Source organism: Pleurodeles waltl, chromosome 7 (assembly GCF_031143425.1).
Source record: "Pleurodeles waltl isolate 20211129_DDA chromosome 7, aPleWal1.hap1.20221129, whole genome shotgun sequence".
Classification (NCBI taxonomy): domain Eukaryota; kingdom Metazoa; phylum Chordata; class Amphibia; order Caudata; family Salamandridae; genus Pleurodeles; species Pleurodeles waltl.
The window spans coordinates 1,471,740,799-1,471,757,463 of NC_090446.1; the positions used below are offsets into that span (position 1 = coordinate 1,471,740,799).

At 40.8% G+C, this 16,665-nt stretch overlaps 1 protein-coding gene across 1 annotated transcript in view; it reads left to right on the forward strand.

Moving 5' to 3' along the window:
- Positions 1-16,665, forward strand: part of LOC138246526 (B-cell receptor CD22-like) — a 498,077-nt gene that overhangs the window by 226,918 nt on the left and 254,494 nt on the right. Inside the window, exon 6 of the mRNA XM_069201182.1 lies at positions 9,702-9,962. Coding sequence (XP_069057283.1) covers positions 9,702-9,962 — 261 coding nt within the window. The remainder of the gene's footprint in view (positions 1-9,701; positions 9,963-16,665) is intronic.

Sequence of the window (16,665 nt, forward strand, 5' to 3'; positions counted from 1 at the left end):
GCACATGGGTCTGTTGGTACACCTTGTCTTTTGCCCATCTTTTGGAATCCATTACCTCCTTGCATCATCGGACCTCCTTACTGATAGACTTGGTGTATCGCACCAGTATTCCTTACAAACTATGTATTGGATTCTGGCTCCTTTTTGCAGCTTTCAGCTGTGCTACCATTAAATTTCCAGCTCATCGCTTTAGTACTCAGCATATCTCAAAATCTCATCTATCAGCTAACTCTATCAACAAATCAAATACTGCTGAATCATTGAACTAACTTCAGGCTTAAATCCTTACACATATCTGAACACAAAACGTCCCATGATTTTCTCCTCAATTTTCTTTGTAACACTGTACTATTTGAACGCCTGCAACAATCTTTCATAATAGAAATGTATAGACTCTTGGTACTCTTGGGTCTTTCTGTCAATTTTAAACCTTTCAATTTCAAAAATAAAATCATCTGATGATACTTCTTCATCACTATCAGAGATAAAGCTTTTGTCACTGGGTGTTTCATAGGTACTTTCTCCGGCCAATCAACAGACACTTTTTATTCAACTCACAAATCACTTGAACAAATGTCAAGCAAAGAGTTCAAATCTTCCCTCAAACCTTTTGAAAGTTTCACAAATTGCTCAACCTGTCTGTACCATTCCACGGGCTTCTCTCTCAACTTTGGGAAATCCTTTGTGAATGACACAATATCTTTCCTAGTCCGGGGTGTATGAACACAACTTCCACCTGGAACTTCTCTCATTGAGAGCATTTGACATCTTTCTTATCCTCGTATGCCCCAGTCGGAGGCATCTCCAACTTCACTTTCTTTGGATCTGTCTTCTTAACCCATCTCCCTTTACATTTATATAATTCACTCTATTTTTTAATGTAACCAATAAATTCCCTGATGGGTAATTTCACTCCCAAATGTCTCATGTTTGTAATATCTCAATCACTAAAGTTCAAGCAATAGCTTCTCTGTAATGCCTTGGACTTATCCAAATCAATTCCATATCTCTGGGCCAATTCAGCTAATCTCTCAGGAGCTTGTCTTGTAATATCTTTACACATGAACAGTAGTTCATCATCTCGATAAGTGTCTAATTGAGCTGGGTCAAAAGTTCCCATTATCATTTCATTTAATTCCCACTTCAATTTGGATACATCTATTGTCCTTTCTCTCTCCGAGGTTTAGAATGTCCACCCATTTATCCTGGATCTGCAGCATCATTAGGAACATCATTTCCCTTAAGCCAATCATCTAAGTCTTGAGCACTAAGACCCTGTATTTCTGTTGAAGTATTGAGTAGTATCTCCTCTCAGGAAGTGTTTGGAATTGCATTGTCTGGGGTATTTGCAAAGGACCTTGCAGAATTGCGAGTATTGCACAGTATTCCTCTAATAGGAGTACTAGAGCCAGCATTTAGAATAGTATTACTTTGGGGAAGGAAAAATGGTGATGAACCCTGAGGAAACCTAGCATTGAGAGTAAATCCTCCCTGACTTGTTATCAGGTCTGGGCCTGTAGGGGTTACCTGTCTTGGGACTGAGGGAAGTCCCCTCATTGTCGGATTCCTTGAATTACTATTATTCGGGACACTCCTTTCTGCATAGATATTGGTAACAGCCAATGCAAGGGCCTCATTTACACATATTTGGTGTGAGGCAGTGCCACAAGCCTTTTTGCTGTGCTGCCCTGCGCCAAATCGAAAGGGCAGTAATGCACCATATTTACGAGATACAGTGCATTCTTGTTCATTCAGCCAGTACTGCCACAGAAATTACTGCAAAGTGCCAATGCAGGTACCCTTGCGCCATAGCGCATTGTTGGTAGGATTGTTTTTGTGCAGGAAGGGACATCTTCATCCAAAAAACAATCCATGGAGGTGTTCTCCTAGTGCTATGTGTATTGCAGAATGCAACACACATGGAAAGAGGAAACAACGAGGAGAAATTAAGAAACTTCTCCTCCCTACACCATCCCTGGGGAGGCATAAGGTTTTATAGCTGCCTGAGGTTTACATGATCTTGTAAATCTAGGGCAGCGTCAAAATTCATGTATGTTGTGTGGTAACACCCATCGTAACACCCATGGAAAGCCTCCTTAATGCAGAGCTAGGCAACGCAGCATTTTGCACTGCCTTGCTACATATCTATGCGGCCATGCAGAGCACCTCATGGTGGCTTTGTGTCAGCTCATAGATATGATTGAGAGTCCTGCATCACTGGAGCATCTAAAAATCATGCTCTGGTGGTGCAGGACTCTTGTGAATGAGACCATATGTGTGTGAAGTCCCTCTCCCTCCTGAACCATATAGTGGCACAACAGGACGAATTGTCATGGGAACTGTTAATGCGTCTGGATTAGCTAAAACATTTGGACTTGATTGATTGATTGATTGACTGGTCCCTTCTTTTTTATGATTTGGTTTTGTCCTTCCTTCTTCTTTCACTAGTCAATGCTGGATATAATCTAGTTCCATCAATTATATCTGCTCTCCAAGCTTTTTGTTAATTGTCCCATCCAGCATCTGCACAAGTTTGAAGCACTTTCTTAATCTTTCCCTCTTATTCATCTTTCTGTCTCTGGGTTTCCAAGCATTAAGTGCTTCAAATTGTGCAGGCCCAGGAGGCGGTTTCATTTTATACAATAGTCGCCTCAAATTTTTAATAATTGTTGTATAAAGTGTTCTGTAATCCCAGTGCACCCTCTATCTCAGTGATCTTTTGCCATTGTTCAAGCCAAAGACATATGTGAATTCCTACATTTGGCGCCATACAATGACCTGGTATACCTTCAGAAGGAGTCTCCACTCACTCTCTAATTGGTATAAATGCATCTCTCATCATCTCACTTCACAATCCTTTAAAGAATTTCATTTTTCAAATCAAATTGCAAATTTCACAATCATTTTTCATTTACGATCAGAAAATAATTCTTCACCCACACACCTCAGTTTGGCATTCACAACCAATGCCAGCACAAGTTTCTGTGACATACTCTACAAATACCAGCACAGCTTTACACCAACCGACCTATACTAGTGAGGTACAATGTGATGTCAACCTCATTCTTTGCAGCAGCGTATCCTGCTTTACAATTTCGCTTGCAATCACATTCTCACTCAAACCTAAATGCAAAAACAATGCAAACAACCTTTCACAATCCCACATAAGAATGTCCCTTATTGATGGTACTGTCGACGACGTCTCACGAACAGCATCTCTGACAAAGCAAACAGGAATAACAAGTGTTTTCTACACTTTTCCCAATATAACAGGGTCTTAGGTCATGACCGATCTAATACCCATCAAATCATCTTTGCAATAAGCACCATATTCACTTCACAACTTCAGATTTCTCCAATCAACCCGTCACAATCACCATAAATCACTGCAATCTAAGCATAAGCAATGCAACACGCAACGCTATTAATACTAACACTTCTGCTGCATTTGAGCAAGGCTGGAGCTCCATCAATCCTCCAAATGAGGTTTGGGCTGAGTTTGGAAAACTCTAATTCCCTATCTCTATCTCCCCAAGGACCAAACCATAACTTCCTATCTCTCTTTCCCTGAGGACCAAACTGTCCTCTGCTACTAGCTTTGATGGAGTATTTTTGTATGCTCTAATCTTTGGATTCATGCATAGGGTCAAACTTGGGAATCAGGTAACAATCAATAAATATTTAATTACAGTGTAACCAATTTGGCCACACAATAAAAACCCAAGTTGTAAATTAGATTAAAGGGTTTTATTACAAATTAACACTTAGGTTAATGTAAACAAATCTCAAGAATATAGTGCAAAAATACAAAATCACCATATGGTAAAAAAACATTTAGAAAAATGTAAAGAAGTTAACTTGAGGCCAACCAGAAATTCAGATACAGCAATACAGAATATCAAAAAAGTATCGGATGCTCTGAAAAAAAACACGGGGTATTTCTCTTAGACATGAGTGCAAGTTAAGATATCTAGCTAACTTGAACTACGGACAATTGAAGTGAGTCCCTTACGAATTTAATCTATTTAAAAGCTTGAAATTCCTAACTAAAAGACATAAGGACAAAAGGTGAAAAATAAAAATAGGACAAAAAGGACTTGGAAAAATGACAGGAAAGGTGTCGGCATTTCAGAAAATTGGTTAACAGTCTTCATAGAGAGTTAAGTGCAAGCCTAAACCACTCACAGCAAAGCATGGGTAAAAAAAGGGGTAAATCTCTCATTTTCAGTCAATACTCTTTCGGCAAATTGCTATAACAGAACATGTACATCAATAAAATCACAGTCAGATGAAAACATACCTAAAAAATACACATGTTCCAATTATTATTGATAAAACGATCAAATGTATATATGTATATATAAAAAAGAGAAAAAGAAAATCACAGGCTATTAGCTGACTATACTGTATTCCTTCTCCTGACTCTCCAGCCACCATAGATGAAACGCTATTTGTAAAGTACAGATGGTGGCAAAATAGCTCAAACATGAAATGCAGGTCAACCTTTAGGTGACTAGCAATCCATTTACAAGACGATATGGACCTATTTAACCGCACCATGGTTCTATCTCACTGACCCCTGCAGTCAGTCAGATAGAACACATCAGTTGTCACCAATAAAGAGTCCCGATTCCAGCGCAGAACTGATCTAACTGGTTATCCAAGCGCAAGGCAAACAGATCAACCGAGAATGAGCTTCACCTGTCCGATTGTGCAGCAAAAGCCTGAGGGCGCCTTTTTCCTCGTATTCGAAACGTGGAAGTGATGGGAGTGCCTGATTTTCCTGCCCTATGCTGTCACTGAAGTGTGATGGCCCAGGAAATATCACCAGAAATTATTTGCTAAATCAGACAGAACTTTGGACCGAGTGCCCTCTAGGTGGTTGGCGTAACGTACCACTGACATATTGTCCATCTTGATGAGGAGTGAAATGGGCTTTTACCATGAGCCGCCACATTGATAGTAGATATCTTGAAACTGTGAATACTATAAATTGACTATAGTCAGTTTGTAAAATTCTATAAACATCCATATGCTGACTGGTTTTTAAGTTCCTGAGTACAGGAATTATTCCCTTTGCCCTAATAATATTGTATTCTGGGCAGAAGAGCGCATGTGCCACTGTTTCTGTGTATGCCCCACATGACAGGCAAGCCCACTCTAGCAGTGAACATGTGCAGTGACAAAGTCCCATATCTGATTTGCATGTATTGCTTTTGGGCCTGGGCGAGTTCTATTTCTATTTCATCTAAAAACTCTTCTGCTTTGTTGTTGTCCTTGAAATGAAGTAAGAAATCTGTCAAGGAACCTGCGGCTGGCTTAGCCACTAAGTTAAACTCTTTAACATTCCTTTTAAGGCAGTTTTGATAATCAGAGGCGAACCCCCACAGGATAATCCCCCAGTCTATCTTTCCTGGTATTCCTCAGGGTCTCCCTAACATATTTTAACCAGGGGAGATCACCTGATCTCAGGAGACCAAGAAACGCTACTCAAGTCAATCTCTTCAGAGATTGGACTGAGCTCCACATCCAGCCTTAAAGGAAGCAGAGGGTACTAAGAGAAAGACTCAATTGGTGCCTCAAAAAATTATTTTCTGAGATCTGCAGAGCGTTAACATTCTTGTGTCCCCACAACCATGCACCATATAAAGCAGTGCCTAATGCTCGGTGAGTGTATATTTGACTCGCAGGGGAGATTGGTTAAAATAAGGAGTTTTTTTGTAAGTTCAGAAAGGATTTAATTATAAATCATTAGAGCAAATAAAAAAGAAATAAAAAATCACTTATGCAAATAATCTGTATGTATCTTACCTTTTGGGTGGGTGAATTTGGCCGTGGAAATCAAGGCTGACACTTCCCCCGCATGGACCATTTGTTTGTTCCTAAATCCATTTACCCGGGTCCACAGGTTTCAGGGTTTGTCCCTTATTTTGTTAGATAACCTAGGACAATCAGCACATATGGGAGAATATATTTGGCACTGTGCCTTTAAATCTAATCTAGCGGCCATCTCAGATTCACCTGGGACTCAGGGTGGTAGTCCGCTAGGAGCACTTTTCTAATAGCCTGGTGGACTGCCTGTCTCCTACTCCCCTCTTGTCATTGCCTGGATTTGCTACTTCCTTCCCTTTTTACCATTATGTGGGATCACGCTATTATCCACCAGTAACATTCAGTCAATCAACTCCTTCAAGCACATCAAATTGATTCTTGATGGGAATTTTGTATGCCACCCTGTGATACTGTGGACCAAATATTCTATCTACATCTGCAGTCAAGAATTATACTTAACAAAGGAGCTAGGTTTATATAAATAGCCCAGAGGTAAAAGAATAATTTTGTTCCCCCTTCCTGATTACTCGCATGATCAAAAACCAACTTGCGTACCAGGTGTGGGTCTTTGAAGTTAGTAATTATACAATCCCCTGGTTGATCCACCGGCCCACCCCTAATCCACCCTATGGGTAAAAAGTATCTTGTTAACTGGTTAGTTCTTGTTTTGAACTAGCCAGGTCAGTGTCTTGTTGGTAACCTCCTCATGGGATTCTCTCTGGTCTTCACGTAACCGTTGGACTCCTGTCATAATTGCCACATAGAGACAGGAGGCAGATGGTAAGTTTATCACAGGGAGATTGCAAATTCGAGATGGACCACAGAAGCCGAATAACCCACTGGTGTTTTCTTTTTGACAGGTTTCCCCTCGGAGTCTCCCTTTAGAGGAGGCTCCTGGTGATAGCAGGGAGGCACCAGATTGCACTGGGGGGATGGTGATGTTGTGCATGTGTAGTCACAAATTCAATCAATGCTTAGGGGAGGAATGTTAAAGTTAAAATTACTAGGCAGACTTTTCATTCTGCCTTTAGTGACTAATCTGAATGCATTCTGGAACTGCATTTTGGTAGTATCATTCAGCACTGGATCCATGACCTGAAGGTGCACCAATATTGGCATGAGTTCTTTGCACAGGATGACCTTAACCTTGGTTACCAGCTCCTCCCCCATTCGGCCAGCCAGGGGGGCTGAAAATTGGTGACCCTTCCTGATATGTTACTTGGAAACTGTGGATCCACTGGGCAAGACAGAACGAGGTCAACTTAGATGACAATTTCAATATATTTATTCCTGACCATCGTCTGAGGCCTCCCAGCTTCTGCAGGAGGTTGTTTGGACTCCACATGGCACCCCCTCGGGGGGGACACATTCCATGGGGTGCAGAAATTAATTGAGCTACCACCCACCACTCTCATTGTGGCCAACGTTTGGAGCACTAGTGGCAGTCAATGTGTCCGAAATGGGGTTGAGGGATGGGGAATCAAGCTTGAGCCCAAGGACAACCTTCTTTCAGTCACTTTAATCTTTGCTGTAATTACTCCCATTGTCATCTGCAACATTCTGTCTGCTGATGTAGTTTTGGGAGGTGAGGATACAGCTGTGGCCCCTCTGGCACATTTCCTCTTGCCCATGTTGCCTGTACTAGATAGGCACTAGCACTCGCATACGTTGAATGGTTCAGTGGTCCTTCATGGCCTCCAATGTTAGATCCAACAGGACCAACCACTTCCCTAGGGTAGCCTCCCTTCATGAGAGAGACACCCACACTGCCGGCGGGACAGGGAAAACAGGGAAATAGAGGTAGTCCGCTCAGCCAGGCAGCGATGCACAGCCTTATGTTAGACTTGGAAATGCATGTCATCTTGAAGTGTGCAAACCAGAATATTGGAACAGTGATAGAAGGATGCACTCCTAATTCTTGGGTAGATATTAAGGGGTGGCCCAGCCTAGCCTCCTCTGGGCTCTGATGGCACAGAGGGGCCCACTCTTGCCCGGTCCTCGTCTGAGCTGGAGTGCGGATGTGTCCCACACAATGGAGAGTGTGCAGCCTTTTTATTCTACCACTGCTGATGTTTGGCACCTGTTGTTGTCCAGCTGCAGTGCACCTTTGGTGTTGTAGACCGCCCTTCTGGTCCATGGCAGTGTGCCCCATTTTTAAGCTTGCCTCAATATAGTGCCCCCGTAGAAGTTGTACCAATGTCCCTGGATGATCGAGCACACACAGAGCTTAATCAAAGGTCTGTACCTCTCAAAGTCCAAAGGGAATCTGCTCCTAACATCGATCAGTGAAAGCCCTATTTAATACTTCAAAAGTCCATTAGGTAATGCCTTCCTGGTCACCTCACTACAAGCTCCTTTATAGCCTCCTGTCTCATGGTTTAACTTGCAACATCATTCACAGCTTCCCATACCAGTCCAGGGAACACTTCTCTCCTGGACATCATTTGCAACATCTATGAACAGAGGACAGTCATCTTGATCTCAAGCTCCTTAAATTCCACCTTCAAGGACTTTTTCTCAGACTCCCTATTAGTAAACAATAGCACATCTATTTCCAAACTAACATTTCATGAGAATACACCTGTAGTGGAAATTACACCTTAGCAATTGAAAAACAGTTTTTCAGGTTAAGAAAATGTAGTCCTAGTCACGATAACATTAAGCTAATGCACATTTCATTCCAAATTATACTGTCCACATATTATTTTATACATTAATAATAATAATAATGGGACTGACATTCTCTCGTTCAGGATTGCACAAAGGAGTTATATATACATTCAGATATTACCCATATATGAACATAGATGTGATGCAGACATGAATTTAAACATTAAATATTGTTTTCAATGCAAATACATTAAAAGAATATGAGGATAGTTATGTAAATACATTTACTGGTTACATTCCATTTAGTAAGCCTAAAGCACATAATACATGATTTCCCCTAACACTACAGTGAATGTACTTCATCATTGACTTTGAGTGCACCACTGTACATTGGTGAACTGTTAAAACACACCATTATGTTGTTAATGCTCATGACTTTAGGGGTGGCAACCAATTCTACGCTGTTCCAGTCCTCCACAGGGATCAGTCTGCAACAGGAGACACAAGTTTAAACTCTAAAAATGTATGAGGAGATATTGTGTCAAAAGGTAAGGAAAAGTGACTTAAAATTGTACAGAATGTCTGTGACATCTCAGCAGTTCAGAATCCCACATTGGTGGGGGCACAGATCACAGGGAAATGGTGCCTGTTATAAAAGCACAAGTTTGCTTCTGGTGAAGTCACATCATTTCATTCTGACCCGAATATCACCACCTATAGATTTACATTCTTATTTAATGTTTCTAGATCAGTTGGTCTTCTGAGGAAGAGGTGTCAAGTAAGAAATGCATAGGAAAAGGCACCAATTAGAAGTGATCCTAGTTGAAAACCTGTATGAATTTCTGTTGAGGTGAAGGATTTGTAGCAATGCTTTGGAATTCTGTAAAAGTAAGAAATATACACCAAATGCATAGAGAATTATAAATAAGTATTTTTTTTACTTTATTCAATGCTTGGAAGATGGATGTTGATAGTAAATTTTGTTATTTAAGAATTCACTTCTAGAGACATAACACAGTGACTCCATATGAATATGTCTGTGGACTCCCTATGATCATTATTTATTTCATTCGGAGCAATTCACATGACGTCTAGGGAAGTATGATGTAGACTAAACACAGAGAAAACACTTGCACTCTAAAAATTGAAATGATCAATCAATATGAGGTATGATTCTGTATCCGCTAATAATTGTCGCAGAACAGAGTATTTCCTAATTATTTTTTTTTTAATGAAAACCATATTTTCTTTAATTTCAGTTGGTCCAAAGAAAGCAGAGTTGAAGTTAAATGTGAATGGAAATATTAAAGAAGGGGACTATGTGACTATAACCTGCAATGTTCAGTCTAATCCTTCAGTCACAACCTATCATTGGTACAAAGATGGTCGTTACCTCTCCCAGACTACAAGTGTCCTGTCGCTTCAACAAGTCAGTGATGATGATTCTGGGTATTATGAATGTAGGGTTTACCACACTATGGGAAATGCCAGCTCCCCTCCTGAACGACTAAATGTGCTGTGTAAGTATGAAAAGCCTGTAGCAATCAGTTATGGCAAAAAAAAGACATTTGTAATGACACAATACAAACTTCACCAAAATATCTAAGCATTTCTATATTGATGAGAATGAATAAAAACAAAATATTAAATAAGGTCTTGATGTCATCAAAGGCCAACCCTCCGGTGCATCTCAGTGTTCAGAAGAGGTTTCTCCTTTCGGATAGTTTGGATCTGCAAGTGAGAATGAATAACACATATCCTTATCTCCGGACACTGGTACTCTGAATGAGGAGACCAAACTGTTGTTTCATCGGGAAGAAGGCAGCTCCAATCACATATTCAAGATGTTGAGTTTGAGAACAATAATTAGATAGGAAAAAGTTGGTGAAAACACTAAAAAAGTCCCAGATTCAAAATGCGGTAACAGGGTATTTCTTTTCCACCCCAGATATACCAGGCAACCTCACTCGTGGTCAACATGAACTGGATAATTTCCTCTCACTTTGTGAAATTATGTTCAAAACTATAATGATTGGAAAATATATAATATTTACATTCGTGGTTGTAATTATTCAGTTAGAGTTAACAAGATTCTCATAGATTCCTAATTCATTATATTATCACAATAATATTTGTGTGGTCTGTATGTATAAAATAGAAACCTGGCATGGCTACAGTCCTTTAAAACCATTTGAAGTGTCTATGGTCAAACAGTTCCTTTTCTCATTATCCGTTTATATCTAATCCACCATTTAATGTGTAGCACATACTAAGAAAGTTGATTATTTAGATCTTGCTACAACATCTAGTATATCTAGAGGTGGACCATTAGGCATAGGAAGAATGAAACATTCCTTGCTATTATTCTTAAGGCCACAAAGCCTTTTTTGTGATCGCAAACAGGCCGATTTGCAGAATCGGCTCATTTACAAATGCAAGAAGGCTTTTTTAAATATACAAAGCCCTATTTGTGATTCGGTAACCTATTACCAAATCACAACTTGGGTTTATGATTTGGTATTGCGAAGGGGCATGCTTAGAGCGTCCCTTCCAAATACGAAATCTCAATGGTATGTGTGAATGTTTTGCGACAAAAATGCGATCGTAGGTTGGAACCCATTCGCAAATGAGAAGATGTCCTCAATGGACCCCTTCATCTTTGTCAATATTTGGAACATTTTTTAAGAGCAGGCTGTTGTCCCATGCTGACCCCAGCAGGCCACCATCCCTGTGATTTTAGTGATTCCCAATGGGTCAGAGACACATTTGTACTTTGGTGTTTGTGATTACCAAATGGTGAATCTTCAAAAATCTGCTATTTGATAATCACAAACATGTTCACAAACTAGTTCTTAGTCATGTCGCTCTGAACCCATAAATAGAAGAATATTTTGCAAACTTGCAGGATTTCCAGAATACTTTTTAAAATATATTTTTTTCAAGTGAAAAAAAATGAAATAATAGACAACATTGAAATAAGAGCCAACACTTATTTCCTTTTTGTTTAGAAATGTTGCCTTTGACATAGGCTGTGCACACAAACTACATTCACCTTTAAGAATGTTTACAGCTACCAAAGATGTGGCTTATTACTGCATTTAGATGTTGAAGCTCACTCCCCCTCATCATTGAAGTAATGACCACAGAAAACCTACTTTCTATGACAGATGTTGGCCATCAGATTTGTTAATTGGTTCAAAAGGAGGTCCTGTTATCCAAGAGATAACAATATTTAACTCCAATGTGAAAGCATTCTAACACAAATGATAATTTTATTAATGCCTTCTAGAAAAATACTTTAGCACAAAAACAGTGCCAAAAGATTTCTAAGATGTTAATGTGAGCCTTGATCACAGAGAAAAAATGTCTGGACAGGTGAAATAGGTCTTGGTGCAGGTACCACTATTGTTCAGCCAAAGCACGATCATTGTTATTTTGGGTAGGCTTGACTTTGCAATCACTTTGTGAAGGAGGGAGGAAGCGAAGCTGAAAGTCTTCAAACCGTTGATCGAAAGGTTGTTATCTATGATTTGAGATTAAAAAAATCCAGATGCAAACCAGTGGCATTTCATGTTTTTGGTGATGTTGAACAAGTCAATGTGTGGAATTTCCCAGTCCTTGACAGGACATCATTGTCATGCTGCCACTTGAGCTCTGCCATGAGTATTTTGATGAGCTTGCCTGCCTCCCAATTCTAGAGACGTCAGAAGACTATAAGCATCAAAAGATGTCCCTTGCCAGACACCAGGGTCAGGTAATTTGTTCTTCTGTTAAAATGACTCCAGAACTGGTTCCCCCTTGTTTGTTGAACTAATGCACTGATGTCGTGTTGTTGGTCTGAAAGTAAATGCAGAAGGTGGATATTGATAGGATCGCTAGAATGTTAGTGCTAATGGACTTATTTCATTTCCACGTTGTACTGCTGTAGGAGATCTTTCCCTTGTGCGCAGCACTTGCCCCTGTGAGCAACCCATTCCACCCTCCCCATCCAGACATATATCACAATGGTTTGATTTACAGATGGGTTCTGATACAGGACCCCGTGATGCATGTTTCACTATGATAAAGAATGAATGGTACTGTTGATGTTTTGAAACTCCTCATCCCAGTTCTGTTGGATCACTTGTCCTATAAATACTCTGAAGAGGACATGTACAGCCTAGTGTAGAGGAGAATGCAGAAGCATAAAGCTATGTTGTCCAGATGAGAAAAGGCTTATCTGCTTGTTAGATTGGTATTCATCTTCAAGAACCAAATATTAATTTGTTTAAATCATCACTGTGTTGCCCCAAAGAAAAAATGTTTGTGCCCAGTGCTGTCTAACTACTGGATAACCTAGTTCGGATGTATTATTAACATGGAAGAATTGATTTGCAAGCCCATGCTCAGACGAAAACCAAGGGTCAACTGGAGGTTGTATTTTTGTTGAGAAACTGGCTTTTACCACCTAATTATTTAGGTATGGATATGTGAAAATGGACTTTCATCTTAGGGCTGCCCTATCACTGCCATTCACTTAGAGAACACTGAATGAACTGATTTGAGGCAGAATGGCAGGACCTTGTACAAGCGGTGAGAAGTCCATACCCAAACACTCAGCTTACTGTGATCCTTGCATTCTGAAATGTGAAAGTATGTGTCCTGTAGATGTAAGCATGCCAACCTTTCTCCATCATGAAGATGTGAGAAGGTTTGATTGAGAGCAAGAACCTTGAATCTTTCCTTCTTGACCCATTTTTTGGCTTACGTTTAATCTAGGAATCATTGCTATTCCAGGCCATGTTTATATGCTAATCTGTATCAAGTAAATGCTCTAGTTATGCTGGTGACTGGGAAATGGCTCCACAGGATCCTTTGTGTACCATAACAACAATAAGAAGAATATTTTACATAGAGGTTTGAATTGCATTTCTGCCAATTCTAGGCACTATAATTAACAAATGTTACTTTTATCAACTGTGATATGACTCCGGTCAGTATCACTGGAAAAATGAGAGTCAGCTTTTCTAGCATAGGAACTTGTGACCTGTAGAGAATTGCATATCCAAACAGCGAGTATTTGCCCCACTGAGTCATCAGTCCAATCTTTTTTCATAAGCATGTAGGCAGTAGAATAAAGTTCAATAAAAAGCCTTAGCCATTAAATGTTTTTGATTTTGGACAAAAGTAAGTTACATAGGTGAAACCAATAAGAGCATCTTCTGACAAATTCCCCTAGTCAGCCAGTCTGCAGAATCAAAATAATTGCCAATCCATTGGCGATCATGTGTGTTTGAAGTTGTCCCTCTTCAAACTTGGGGACAAGCTCCTTTAATCTGTCTTGGGAATGCCATAATTTATTGTTACATCCTACTAAAAGGGTTAATGAAAGTGCCAGTAGTTTAGGTTTCTTTTTTCCAATGTAGTGCACCTTCTTTCTCTCTTGTTTCTGTGGTGTGTTAGAAGTTGAGTTTAAGGCATAGTAGTACTTGTTGGATGCAGAGACGATTAGGAAATTTGGTGAGGTAGTCCCTCAGAAGAATGGGCTTGTCAGAAGGGCTCTAGTTTTTCTATAAGCATCTCTCAACAAGGTTTATTAAAAATTGTGTCAAGTGAGTGGATAATAGGCCATAGAAGCACTGGAAAAAAGTCACCACAGGCCTTACTTGAGGTATGGCGAGAAGAGTCTCAAAAACACGGCCACCTAATACACTGGAGAGATAGCTTTGTGCTGACCTCCTTCATTTTTCTGTTGATCATTTTATGGAAAATAATCCTTTGATTTTCCGGTGGCACCTGAAGTGGAAGGATACCTTAGGAAAAAATGGTATCGCCACAGTGTGTCAAGTGAAGATAATAAAAAATAATTTTCTGTCGCAATATAGGTTTGAGAATAGCCTTGTGAAAGACAGCTGCATTTGCGGATCGTTGTTAGCGGGCAAAAAAAATGTAACTGTCTGACCACAAAAATAGGCAGTTGTGGGAATTTTTAAATGTGCAGTCTCACTTGGTACTGTACATACAGATGTGTTGTAGGCTACATTTGTTCTTTACTTTTTATGATAGAAAATACTAAAAACTATTATTTCAGTCAAGTAAACTATAGGATTGATTATCACTTGGTAAATACACTTTCCTTTACTTTTCCCTCTATCTGGTGGAAGGGTGGCAAGGGTGGGCCTTTCCAGCACCACAATAATGTTCTTCAAAGTTTCTGGATGAACAGAAGGGACCATTGTTTATGGCACCAATAAACAGATCATTGCAGAATAGGATCTATACCAACACCTTGCAGAAAGATGACCAAGATGTTCACTGCAAGGTGATACCCTAAGAGAGGAAAGGGGCAAGCATGCACAATAAACCTATGACAAAATGTTCAAATATCAAAACAAAACAATGGTACAAAAAACACAATTAGCAAGCTTAATGACAATGATTTTCCAAAACAACAAACAGATAAATGTCAAATAGGAAGTTCTTAACAGAATGGAAACAAGGGAGTAAGGGCCAGAAGTACGAAGCAGTTTTCAAGTCGTGAATTGGCCTTTTTGCGACTTTAAAAATGCTATTTGGGATGTACAAAGCCCAAAATGTGGTTCAGTAACTTGTTACCAAATCGCAGTTTGGGTTTTGTGATTCGGTATTAGGAAGGGGCGTGACAAGGGCGTCCCTTCCTAATACGAAATCCAGATGGTATGTATGATTGTTTTGTGACCACGAATGGGGTTGCAAAACAATCGCAGTTAGCACCAGTTTCAAAGTGGTGCTAACCCTTTTGCATACGGGAAGGGGTTCCCATGAGACCCCTTCCCCTTTGTAAATGGTAGTGAAAATATTTTTTCAGAGCAAGCAGCGGTCCCACGGACCACTACCTGCTCTGAAAAAATGAAAAGAAAACTTTTCATTTTTGATTTTGAAATGCATCTCGTTTTCCTTTAACACCTTCTTTGCTGGGGATGTAATGGTTACGTCCACCGGCACAGTGTTCCTGTGCCGAGGACGTAACCATTATATACTCGGCATGGAGCTCAGAGCTCTGTGGGCTTTCCTCCCACCCACCCAAGGCAGGGATGGAAGGGGAAGCCCATCCCCTTCCACCCTGACCCCTCAATGACGTCTGATGCGCTGATCGGAAGAGAAATGCTTTGCTTTGCATTTCTCTTCCGATCATGTGATGGGGCCTGAGAGACTTCAAAGGGAAGGAAAGGAATTTCCTTCCCTTTGAAGTCTCTCAGAGCATTTCAGAAGCCAGATCGTAAAGTGATCCGGATTCTGAAATGCCCACTAGACACCAGGGATTCATTTTAGAAATAGAAATTGGCATATGGGGAGCGACCCTTTGGGCAAGGGTCCCTCCCGGGGGGGGGCATTTTTTCCAAGGCTTTTTCTGCCCTCCCCTGGGGGCAGATCAGCCTATTGTTATTAGGCCAATCTGCCTCCGGGGGGCAGAAACCACTAGGCCAAGGGATCATTTGTTTGTGTTTTTTTGTTTTTTAGAGTTGGGGAGCGACCCCTTAGGCAAAGGTTGCTCCCCTAGGGGGAGAATTATATTTAGGCCATTTCTGCCTCCCTGGGGGGCAGATCGGCCTATTTTTATGAGGTCAGTCTGCCCCCAAGGGGGGAGGAAACCACTAGACATCAGGGAGTCCCCTTAGGCAAGGATCGCTCCCTGTGGGGATTTGATCAGCCTATTGTTATTAGGCGGATCTGTCCCCGGGGGGGGCAGAAACCTCTAGGCGCTAGGGATGATTATTTTTTTTTTTTTTCAGAGGTGGTGAGCGACCCATTAGGCAGGGGTCGCTCCCCTGCCTAAGGGGTCATTTTTTGGTCATTTCTGCTCTCCTTGGGGGCAGATTGGCCAATTTTTGTTAGGCCAATCTGCCTCCAAGGGGGCAGAAACCACTAGGCACCAGGGATTGGTGTGTGTGTATGTGTGTGTTTTCTTTAGGGGGTAAGGGTCGCTTCCCATGTGCGGAACATTACTGTTGGCCATATCTGCCCCATCTTGGGGGCAAATTGGCCTATTTTTGGAAGGCCCATCTGCCCCCAAGGGGTGGCAGAAAGCCCACCAGAGACCAGGGAAGTTTTTTTTCCAAAATAAGAGGGTGGGGGTGTGGCCACAATGCCCACAATGCCCTGCAAACCTCCAACTTTGCTGAAAATCACAGGAATCCACAAATTTCCTACCACCCAGCATTGTCTCATCTATACCGGTAAAAATTCTGCTGTACTTGACAGCCT